Source organism: Lynx rufus, unplaced genomic scaffold, assembly GCF_022079265.1.
Source record: "Lynx rufus isolate CCGP_SWC_20201006 ecotype Redwood Valley unplaced genomic scaffold, mLynRuf1.p SCAF_8, whole genome shotgun sequence".
Taxonomy (NCBI): Eukaryota; Metazoa; Chordata; class Mammalia; order Carnivora; family Felidae; genus Lynx; species Lynx rufus.
Genome location: NW_025814896.1, coordinates 55,587,043 through 55,599,225, shown reverse-complemented (window position 1 = coordinate 55,599,225; position 12,183 = coordinate 55,587,043). Strand labels below are relative to the sequence as shown.

At 45.5% G+C, this 12,183-nt stretch overlaps 1 protein-coding gene across 1 annotated transcript in view; it reads left to right on the top strand.

The window, feature by feature from the left end:
• Window positions 1-9,034, top strand: part of MRPS9 (mitochondrial ribosomal protein S9) — a 64,752-nt gene extending 55,718 nt beyond the window's left edge. The window contains exons 8-11 of the mRNA XM_047068573.1: window positions 1,333-1,501; window positions 2,496-2,604; window positions 6,369-6,538; window positions 8,765-9,034. Coding sequence (XP_046924529.1) covers window positions 1,333-1,501; window positions 2,496-2,604; window positions 6,369-6,538; window positions 8,765-8,856 — 540 coding nt within the window. The 3' untranslated portion in view covers window positions 8,857-9,034. The remainder of the gene's footprint in view (window positions 1-1,332; window positions 1,502-2,495; window positions 2,605-6,368; window positions 6,539-8,764) is intronic.
• The last annotated feature ends 3,149 nt before the right edge of the window (window positions 9,035-12,183 follow it).

The window sequence follows — 12,183 nt, the reverse complement described above, 5'->3', positions numbered from 1 at the left end:
AAGACAAAACAAATAGATACATTTTATATACATGTGTATATAATACGTGTATATAACACATGTATATAATACGTGTATATCACATGCATAGATAGTATATGTAGTGCATACGATAGTCTTCTATACTTTTAGGGTCCTGGATAGCAACAGAAATCCTGAAACGGATGGCTGGTATCCAGATGAGGGAGGCAGGGACTTCTTAAACCTTCACCCTGGTCCCGGAGAAAGGCCATGCTGTACTTGTAGGTACTCCTTTGTACGTTCACAGTCAGTGTGTGGTGGGATTGAGAGAAGCGCTGAGAGCCAAGGACGCAGGCCTGTAAATGGAGGGCGAGAACGGAGCTTTGTCAGGCCGGGTACCACAGGTGGCAAAGTGTGTCACCCTTACTCAGAAAACTCCCTTCTCTTGTGCGGTAACAGCACAGGAAGCAGTCATTGGAGCCATCTGTTTAATCTTACTGGTGAGATTGCTCCACATTTCAAATTATTAATGGCGGATGTTCACAATGAAGTCAGAGGTGACAGAGGAGTGTGATTTTTAGGGCTGACAAAAACATACATAAGGTTATCAAAAATTGAGTCTCACACTGCACATTAACTAAGGATCTCCAGTGTTAGTTGTCTCCTTCTGCGTAAACACTTTAGAGTGATTACTGTGGCTTCTAATTTTAAGGGGTTAATACCAAGTTGTTTACTTTCTAATCACATGTTCAAGAACTATTAAAAAAAATGCACAGAGTAGCAGGAATAATTTATTTCAAGAGGTTGCCCTTTAAGTCAAGTATCTCTTGAATTTTTAAATAGCTTGATTGTTCGGTTTTAAAGGAAATCATAAACATTAAAGTAACACAGCTTGAACAGCTAAAGATATATTTGCCAAATATATTATGAAATATAATTTAAGAGGTACATTTTCTCAAAATCAAACTCTTCCCATTTTACGATACATAACTTACTGGAAATTATTTTGGAACCTCCTCTTGATCCAGTTAATAAAAGAGTAGAAATTACACTTGAAGATCATCTAAATATGTTTTTAAACGAATTTAAGTCTCCATTTCATGTAATTAGAATACAGAGAAATGGACTTTTCTTTGCATGGTAAGTGTCTTTTGTTTCTTAAGAGAAAAGCCTGGGCACGGCGGGTACGCAGGGAAAGCGTTGCATCTGCACGCTGTTTAAAAGCAGCATGTGAAGGTGCACGGGTGTCATCCTGTCAAAATTCATCAAGAAAGGCAACATCGGAAAGATCAAGTATACAAAAATAGAAAAAACTTAGCAAATGCAATTACACTTGCATCTTCTAATGAATTTTTATTTTATTGTCTGCAGTATGCACAGTTCATTCGGCTGCTAGAAAGGTTATTGACAGTGGAGTGCAGTGCCGAAGAAGAAGAGTTTGTGCAGAGGTTTCGTAGGAGTGTAACTGTTCAATCAAGAAAACAGCTGATTGAACCCTTGCAGTATGACGGGCAAGGAATGGCCTTCAGCACAAGCGAAGGTAATGACACTCTGGGGAGAGAAAATAAATTTCGTGAAAACGGAGAAACTATAGTTATTTTTATTTGCTCTTGCTCCCTGGTATTCATTTGGTTCATTTGGGGTTTTTTTTCTTTGTGTTTTTTTTTGTTTTGTTTTGTTTTGTTTTGTTTTTCACTGATGCCACATTGGATTTTCTGATTTTCAAGGCTCTACTGAAGTTTTGAAAATCTGAACCTTTTAAGGCCCCAAGAAAAAATGTGGATGTTTGCCTACACAATCACGTTAACACTTTATTTTCGCAGATCTATGTTAAATCTTTTTATTTTCACCTTTTCAACTGCCAGAAAGAAAAAATGTTCCTAATAAAGGTTTCCTGTGTAAAATGAAAATGCTCGGGAAATCTGCTTGTCAGATACCGAATCCGTGAAACGTGGTCCTCGCCTCCTTTCTTCCTTGTGGCCAGGCGGACATTCATTTTGCTGCTGCTTTTAAGGACCGACCCTGTTACATGATAGACTTGCAGCTCTTCAAAATTGAAGAAACGAGTGTTTTCAAAGAAATGGGACCTTTCCTGAGAAATCCTTTCATTTCTACCAATGATATTTTTTCATACCCCTCATATATTTGTAAAAGCTGTCGGATTAAATACACTCTGATGGATTGTAAACAACAAACACTGTAAATTGGTCGTTTTTCTCAAGTATCATAAATACATAGGAATTATCTCACTGCTTATTGAAACTGATTGAAAATCATTGTGGTATTCCTAAAATGCAATTGAGGAACAAAACTACCCCATAATAAGCTTTACTACATGGATTATGGTGTAGTCACCTGTTTTGTTTTTGTTTGACTTACAGTAGTTCTAGAACTTCCCTATGCCCCCTGTATATATTGTCATTCTGGGGTGTGTGGGGGGGGTGGATCTAATGTTGTTTTATCGGTCTCAAAGCATTGGCCTAATGGCCAATATCTTAAAAGACTTTCCCTGGTAGAAATTTTATATTTTAAAGGTAAAAGAAAGAGTGCAAAAGCAGAAGCCGTCGTTTATGAGCATGGAAGTGGAAGAATAAAAGTAAATGGAATCGATTATCTTCTTTACTTCCCAGTGACACAAGACAGGTTAGTTTCTGCTTTTGCGTTTGCTTTTCGTCTTTATTCTTTATATTAAGGGGGCTTCCGATTTTCCGATTATGTATGTCTGAATGATGGTTTCTCTTTACCAGTGTAATTAATTTATCAAACTAGCTAGAGGGAAGCTACCACTATTCTTTATGTAGCTTTTCAGGTTTTGGAAAAGCATCTCTAGAATTCCTCATCAGTTGAATCTTCCTCCTCTCTTCATCAGCTCCTACTGGAAGTGGAGTATTTGGGATGTAGCTCACATTCTGGAATGCAGACTATGCCAGAATGAAAGAAGAGTAGACTACCACCTTGTGTTTCCCTAGTTGGGGGGGGTGGGGGGGGGTGGGGGGAGTGGATGCACACAAAACAACAAAAACCAACCTTGACCCTTACATGGGAAATATTAGAAAAATCTGCTTTGTCACTTTGGATTTTTTCCTACTCAGAGGAAATTGATTATATATTGAGCAGGCAATGAAACCTGACATTTATGTGTTAAAATAGGAGCTCATCAGGCTTTGCTTTAGTTCCTAGAGCTAAATATGGCAGCTTTATGTTTGGACCTTTGTAGCCCATGGAGAAACAGACATTAATCATAAACAGGTATCAGAATTCAAGTCCTCGAAACATGCTCCTCTTTGATCTCTGTGAGTCACTATCTAAAGGCCTCTTTTGGAGACGGTTATTATTTTTCTAGTAGTTACTGTCCTTATCCACAGGTAACACAAGTTCTGCATGATCAGGCCCTCCTCTTTAATCCTCCTGTTCCCTGAATGTGTAGTGTGCTATTTAAGGTGAAAGGGGGCAGGAGCTCTTACGATCCCCATGCTTATGTAAGGAAAAGAGAACCCTGTTAGTGTAGTGCAAGCTTCTGGACTGCATACTTACTTCAGGAAATGTATGTTTATTTTATTGCCATATGTGTCTGGGTCAAAGAGTAACCAAGTCCGTTAAGCTTGTAGTTCACGGAGTGAACTAATTCTGCCATCCCTCTTGCAGGGAGATGGGTGGAGGAAGCCCTTCTTTCCCTTCAGAAAAGCCAAAGAGAGACCCAGAACTTGAGCATTGGGAACTGCTTGGAGCAAAGGCATTTGACCCTAACTGTCAGTTTGCTTTCAGATAGAGCTCCTGATGATTTAACAAGTCTCAGTTTATGGCTTGGTCTCATAATTAAATGGTAGCCTTACAATCCTTAGAACTTGTTTTTCACTCTGAATTCAGCAGGCATCTGCTAAGGATTGTCCGTGTACGCAGTCCTGTTCTGGGCGTTGTGAAGAGATCAGAGTTGTTGAAGATAACGATTTCTGTCATTAAGAAACTTCTTCTCTGGGAAGCCTAAGGCTAGTCTTGGCGGGAATGGGCCCCCAGACCATCTCGTCTTTAAGCGGTTGCAGGGATTTGGGGCAGCTGTGCTAGCTGTGGGCTGGCCTTTCCTCATGCGGAAGCAGCTCGAGAGCTTGCAGATTCCGCAGCGAGGCGACCACTGACCAGTAGGAAGACAGCTGAACGGAGAATCAGATGATCTTGCTTCTAGTTCTGTTTTCTAGTTGTGTGACCTTTGCCCAGATACTTATAGGTCACTTGGCTAGTCAGCAGGAGAGAGTTGGACTTCATCTCTCAGATGCTCTTCTGAAAGTCCGCTGGACTGCTAGCTGTCTCTCCGGAGCCCTTTCTTCAGGCTGTTTGCACAAACATAGATCATTGGGAGCACTGACTGTGTTGCCTTCCCAGGGTTATCAGAAAACTTGTTCATTCGTTCATGTGTCACTTACACATTTGTTACTATGTGCCTAGCACTGTGGGATACAAGGATTAATAGCCCTTCTGATTTGGAAAGGCCTTTGCTCCATCAGCCAACCATTAAAGCAACTCTGAGTTGATCATCTGTACAAAAGAAACACGTTCCTCACACAACACTAGCCATGTAATAGGAGAGATAAGGTTAGCATTCTGAGTGGTTACAGAAAAAAAAAGTGTGCGTTTGTACAGATGCTAAGTTACAGGCTTTTGAATTGGTGCCATAAGGGGTAGTGTTCAGAGAAGAGAGAAAGGAAATCGTTTTATTTTTATTTTTTTTTCAAAATAACTTTGATTGTATAACAAAGAACAAAACAAATCTGATTCTTTTTTTTTTTAATTTTTTTTTTAATGTGTATTTATTTTTGAGATAGAGACAGAGCATGAGCAGGGGAGGGGCAGAGAGTGAGGGAGACATAGAATCTGAAGCAGGCTCCGGGCTCTGAGCGGTCAGCCCAGAGCCCGACGCGGGGCTCGAACTCACAGGCCGTGAGATCATGACCTGAGCCGAAGTCGGACGCTTAACCGACTGCGCCACCCAGGCGCCCCTCTAGGTTTCTTTATGTAAGCATTTGTTAGGGAATCTTAGAATCTTAGGAATTAAGACAGATAAATGTTTACGCTCCCAAACCAGAGCTTCTCTTACTAATGTCACATACCTGTCACTGACTGCTTACCTGCGTTGGGCAGTGCAGAGACCTTCCGTGTGCTATGGAAACAGCATCCCTACTGAAGCAGTGCTATTGCAAACTCCAGTTAACTATGTTCTTGGAAGGTCTTGTTCAGAGAGAAGGTTCTGCCCATGTATCTGCATGCGATTATTTTGGTCATGCAGTCCAAGGAGTACAATGTGAATGTCCCATCCGCATCAGTCTTTCAGCATCACTGTGGGACAATAAGCTTTATTTGGGGTCTAGAAAGCCACACTGTCAGATAAAGCAAGCAAATGCAATATAAATTGGCTTTGCTAAATATTCAGTAGAGGTATTAAGGCAAAATAGCAGGGGCGCCTGGGCGGCTCGGTCGGTTGAGCGTCCGACTTGGGCTCAGGTCGTGATCTTGCAGTTCGTGAGTTCGAGCCCCCCATCAGGCTCTGTGCTGACAGCTCGGAGCCTGGAGCCTGCTTCTGATTCGGTGTCTCCCTCTCTCTCGGCCCTTCCCTTGCTCACACTCTGTCTCTCTCTCAAAATAAATAAAGGTTTAAAAAATTTTAAAGAAAAAATAGCAAAATCCAAGTCCCTGACAGAGGCAGTGGTGAACACTGTACCTGGTACATAAATGATCGAATACTTGCTGGGTTGAGCGAGAGAAGCTCCAGGGCCGTGTCGTGTGTGTGTTCCGGTCTCTAATCTGGGGGTGCCTGCCCGTGCCCGAGTGGGCACTCCCTGACTGCTGCGGGAAGCAGGCCTGGCTGGGGTTGTGCGGCGTCACCTGGCACCCGGCGGGTAGTGGGACCCCGCCACTTCGAGAACTGGTAATAGGAATGGGTGTTTCGGCGGGGGAAGCGTGGGGGTGAGAGGAGTGGAATGTGGTGCCAAGAATTTTAAAAACCAACCACGCCAGGGTGAACAGCACACACTAGACAGGTATTTATGGTACGCCTTGTTCAGCGAGTCCAGATGGCATTTGACGTTGCTTGCCGACTGAATCCAGAGAGATTCAGCTGACGAGGGGAGGTCCCCCACTTTGAGGCTTCTTTACGAGGTTATCCTCGAGCTTCACAAGGTTCTCGTGAGAGAAAAAGGGGTCAGCAGTGAGAGAGCGTATATCGCCATATCCAGGAAGAAGGAGTCAACCTCGCATTCCAAGTATCGGAAACACCAGTCGTCCTTCTCTTACTGGGTTTGGCCATGAAGTATGATCTCTGGCAAGCCTCATACGCTTTGTATACATGTTGAGAATGTGAGCAGTTCCTAAAGCGGGTATCTTTACAGTAAACTTCCTTTCCTTGTGACGCGTTTTAGAGAACAGCTGATGTTCCCTTTCCACTTCCTGGACCGGCTTGGAAAACACGATGTGACCTGCACCGTGTCGGGTGGTGGGCGGTCTTCGCAGGCGGGAGCCATACGCTTGGCGATGGCCAAAGCCTTGTGCAGTTTTGTCACCGAGGAAGAGGTCGAGTGGATGAGACAAGGTACGCGCTGAGGTGGGAGTTGGGGGTGGGGGGACAGCTGTCTCCGCGCGATCTGTAAGTGGTCACAGAGTCCCGCACCAGTTACCGGAAATCAGAGAGTACTTGGTATCGCAAATTGCTGGCTTCTCTTTTCGTGCTCCAGGATCGTAACAGTGTTTTACGGTTTTGATTTCTGTGAGGTGAGTTTGAATTAAAAAAAGAAAAGGAAGTCCTCCCGGCGTCCGGGAAAGTTTCTTTGGGCCTTTAAGGCCTAACCTCTTATCCAGTGTAGCAAGCGCTACTCCATTGTGTTTCACAGATGAACCGGTGATGGGTTTCTTCGGTTTTTTTGGTTTTTTTGTTTTTATTTTTTTAATGTTTGTTTATTTCTGAGACAGAGTATGAGTGGGGGAGGGGCAGAGAGAGAGGGAGACACAGGATCCGAAGCAGGCTCCAGGCTCTGAGCTGTCAGCACGGAGTCTGATACGGGACTCGAACTCACAAACCGTGAGATCATGACCTGAGCCGAAGTCGGTCGCTCAACCGACTGAACCACCCAGGCGCCCCCCGGTGATTGTTTTATCATAGAAATTTGTAACTGTTTGGTGTAATAACCAAGCCCATACTGTTTCCAACACCATTGGAGATTTTTCTTTTTCCACTGTGGTGTGGCTGTGAATTTTATGTTGTCTCATTCACTGCAACACTCTTGTCACCTCACCATGAATACAAGAGTCTGTACAGTGTGAGAAAGAATACACAGTCAATATGTCCATTAGGGCCCCACTTTCACACTTAACTACAAATCAGGGCAGTTCTAGCTGAAGGTCACCCTCGAACTGTTCACAAAGGGAAGAAAGCGCTGGGTGCATGGCCTGGGTGAGTCACTTAGCGCCTCTGTGCCTGCACTTCCTCTCTGGGCACGCAAGCTGGCCTCTGCACCCCCTGCCCTCCCACAGGAGCCGCTGGGTCCTCACTCCGTGCTGCAGATTAGCACTGCTTAGGGCTTAAGTTGAGTTTTTAAGTCTCTTAAAAGTCTGTAAACAAATTGATTTTTAAGAAACCCACTGTTTTGTGGGATTCATATCTAGTCATTAAAGTAACTTGTAGGACCTTACTTAACAGTTCTGCTAGTTTGACTTACTGTGTATATTAAAAAGTAATAGTGTTACGGGGCGCCTGGGTGGCGCAGTCGGTTAAGCGTCGGACTTCAGCCAGGTCACGATCTCGCAGTCCGGGAGTTCGAGCCCCGCGTCAGGCTCTGGGCTGACGGCTCAGAGCCTGGAGCCTGTTTCCGATTCTGTGTCTCCCTCTCTCTCTGCCCCTCCCCCGTTCATGCTCTGTCTCCCTCTGTCCCAAAAAAAAAAAAAAAAAGTAATAGTGTTATTATTTATAATTCAAACTAGAATTTAGACAAGTCATGTCTGCATTTTGTCCAAAATACTGTTTTATTCCATGCCTTTTAAAGACAAGTAAATGCAAAAACTTACATAACAAGTGATTGAGGTTTCCCTTTGCTTTACGGCCATTCACATACTCCTAATAAGATACCTGCACCTGTATGCAGTGACAAGAAGTGCTAGTTTTGGAAGAGTGAGAAAGACACTGAAAGACTGGGGTCTGTTTACATATTTATAAAAGCAATGTAAGAGCTTTCTTATCACTGGTATTCTTGAAATCTGTGGTTCCAGCCACCCCTGGGGCATATTATTTGGGGCATATGTTTGAGAATAACTCATTAATTGCCTAGAAATCTTAATTGCTCCTGATGACTAAGAGAGTGGAAGCTTCCAGAAGTTTCTTTTCTCAGATATGTTTGATAAGTCATACTGTATGTATTTGTGAACTCATGTTCTTAACCTATAGTGCCCATATACTCCCTCTTACTTCACCATACGGTGCTGCTTTTCTGCCTCTTCCCATTCGAACTTCCACACCTGTAATAATAAGTCGGCGACGTAAGTCCAGTCACAGTGAAGAGTGCCCGCCCACATAAGAGCAGACTTAAGTTGAACAGGCTTAAAAACTACAAGAACCCATGGCCCTCATGGGATAAGTAAGGAGAGCAGACTCAAACAACGTAGCTGGTGTTTGTCTCGAAATGGGGAGAATGTCCTAAAAGAGTGAAAGCAAACTGCTCTCATGAGATTTATTCCAGGCTGGTAAATTATTACAGGTCTGGTTGCTTTCCGGCTAGGCAGCGTGCTATTTCCATGGTTCATAAAGGCCTCTCTCTCTACACTGCAGCTGGACTGCTGACTGCCGATCCACGGGTCAGAGAACGGAAGAAGCCAGGCCAGGAGGGAGCCCGCAGAAAGTTTACCTGGAAGAAGCGCTAAGTGTTCTTTCACAGGAGAGGAGAGGAAACGCTGTGTATATGTGCCCGGCATGCGGCAGACATATGATAAATATTTGCCGGCCAGTGTGAGGGCAACACTATCGGGCGTTTGAGTTGTGAGACGGTTTATTTTTAAATGCTACTTCGTAAAGGTTACCCTGTAAATACAATTTTTAAAACATGTTTAGCTTCATTCTGCTGCTTTATTTTTTAAACTTTTTCAGAAGGTAGTTTTAGAAGCATGATTCATAGAATTTTGGCATATTAGATCTGAAAGGAACATTCAACAAAATCTAGTCAAGTAACCTCATTCTGCAGACGAGAAGGCCCGGCCTCCAAAATGAAGGGACCCACCAGCGCTACACTGCTAACTGAACAAGAGAGGTTGACCAGAACTCGCTTCTCCTGCTGCTGTGGTTTTCCCGTACGGCGGCTGTTATCCCATATTTTTCAAACTGAGAGGTGAGGATGCTTGTTCAGAAGAATGAAGTAAGCTGTGAGCGTCTTTGTCAGGAGCCGGAGAGGGCTGGGCTGCCAGGCGTCAGAGGAGTGGCTTCAGACAACAGGCCAGTCTCCCGCCGGCCCCTGGCAGCCACCATCCTCCTGTTTCTATGGGTTCAACTTCATAAAGATGCTACATAGAAGCGACACCGCGTGCTGTTGGTCTTCGTCCAGCTTCTTGCCCCGAGCGTAACGCTCTCCATGTCGGGTACACGCTTTCAGCTACAAGGTGAATTAGTTCTGAGGATCTAACATGGTGATGATGATACTGTACTGTTACAATGGAAGTTTGCTTAGAGAGTAGACCAGAAGCACTCTCACCAAAAAAGGTGGGGGGGGGGGGGCGTAACTCTGCAAGGTGATGGTTGGGTTCATTAACTTGATGGTAGGAACCCTTTCACAAGCCGTGTGTATGTGCACTAGCCACCCCCCACCCCCCCCCCCGGGCATTTGTTCCAAGACGCCCAGTGGATGCCTGAAAGCACAGATGGTACCAAACCCTGTACATACCGGGGCTTTATCCTGCACATAAATATCATGATAAAGTCTAGTTGATGAATTAGGCATAGCAAGAGATTAACAGTAATAAAATAGAACAATTACAATGTGCTGTGATAAGAGTTACGTGAATGTGGTCTCTTCAAAATACGTTTCTGCACCGTATCCCCCCTTCTCATGCTGCCATGAGATGATAAAATGCCCACGCGAGGTGATGCAGTGAGGTGTGTGCCCTGGGCCTTGGGACATAGTGTTAGGCCACTGCTGACCTTCTGATAAAGTAGCAGGAGGGTCGTGTGCTTCTGGACAGGGGTTGACCTCGGGTATCTGAAACCACAGATAAGGGGGACTACTGGGGCGCCTGGGTGGCTCAGTCGGTTAAGCGGCCGACTTCGGCTCAGGTCGTGATCTTGCGGTCCGTGAGTTCAAGCCCCGCGTCGGGCTCTGTGCTGACAGCTCAGAGCCTGGAGCCTGTTTCAGATTCTGTGTCTCCCTCTCGCTGACCCTCCCCTGTTCATGCTCTGTCTCTCTCTGTCTCAAAAATAAATAAAACGTTAAAAAAATTTTTTTTTAAATAAAAAAAAAGGGGGGACTACTGGATACCACATCGTCGCACTGTACATCTGAAATATATTACTACAACTTCGTCAGTTCTACCTCAGTAAAGCTGCAGAGAGAGCCAAATGGAATTAGAGTCTGTAATCACTGCTATAGTGTCAACAAGAGACTAACCCAGGGGAGGGAGGTGCTCCCCCAGCCCACAGAGGTCTCAGCAGAGGTGTCCGAGGCAGCAGATCCAGAGGCTCTGAAGGAAGGTGGGGAGGCCGGGAATTCAGAGGCGGAAGAGCAGGGGTGGGGGCCCAGGTGTGGAGTCCTTGACTGCAGGTGACCCCTCCCCGCCCCCGGGGCGGCCGCGCAGTAGCCATCTGCAGGTCAGCGGCGGGGAGGGCTGCTTCCCCGCTACAGCCTTGGTGCCTGTGTTGGGTCTGAAGGATCACATTTAGGTTTTTGGCCAACAGCTGGACAGACTCCTTAGTCATAGCTAAATGTTAACTTGAGTTGGTTATAGGATTCCTAAAGTTCTTTGAGAAACTTGGATCTTAACTTTATTGCAATTTTGCAGTAGGCTTCTGGCGGGGGAAAAGGTAATTGGTGTCAGAGGTACCTTAAATCTATTTTAATACGGTTGTTTTAATAAATAACAATACTTAAAGAATTAGACCCTCAGTGTTCAGTTTTCCTTCTGTAGAGAGTTATCTAGTACTGGTTTCTTTGTAAATTTGGCTTAAAAAAATCTAGGATAAGGTCTGAAACGTGTACATACTTCAGATCCTTGAAGGGTACGGTAACATGAAACGTGGGAGGCGTGTCACCGCATCAGACCCAATGCACTATTCATCTCCCACGGAATCGCGGGAAACATGTTCTGTTTTTTTCCTATGCAGCAGTCCTTCTCTTGTGAAGCCCTGGCAGGTTTTGCTCAGCCCCTGCCTGTCCGAGCATGCTTTCTCTCACCTTGACAAGAGAGAAGTGACGTGTGGCCCCGCCGTGTGGTACGGGTCTGCTCAGGGCTTGTAGGTGGCTGTGGGGCCACGAGCGCAGGGCTAGCACCTGCCACCCTCCTGCCAGATGGGCAGGGCCGAGCACGCATGCGCCGGCCGGAGGCTCTCCTGGCAGGTCCCTCGGTGTAGTGGAGGAGACCAAGTGGAGGAGGTCTTGTGGGAAAGCTGTGCAGTCACAGTGAAGCCAGGAATGGAGCCACTGACCAGGGCCCTGAAGGACAGGAAACCCAGCAGAGACGGGAGTGGGGTAAGACGTGGGAGCGCAGACTCCAGCAGCAGGAGACAGGCAGGAGGCAAGTTTACAGACGTTTGGATGTTCCGGGAACTGAAGGAAACCTGAGGGCTGGGGTACTGCCGGTGGGGTAGGTTGCCACGGAAACCCAGCCAGGTCTGCGGCAGCGGGAAATGTTGGAGATATGTCCCTGCTCACCGCCCAGGGGGATTCATAGCCTTTGAGAGAATAGCAACGAGGGCCGAGATTAGAACAAGGATTTCAAACTGTTAGCCACACGACGCCCTTATTTTAGCTATTAGGTAGGATCATAGCACATAGTACAGTTGTCCTTTGAGCTGCACAGGCCAACTTACATGTGGATTTCTTTTCTTTTTTTTTTTTTTTAATTTTTTTTTCAACGTTTATTTATTTTTGGGACAGAGAGAGACAGAGCATGAACGGGGGAGGGGCAGAGAGAGAGGGAGACGCAGAATCGGAAACAGGCTCCAGGCTCTGAGCCATCAGCCCAGAGCCCGACGTGGGGCTCGAACTC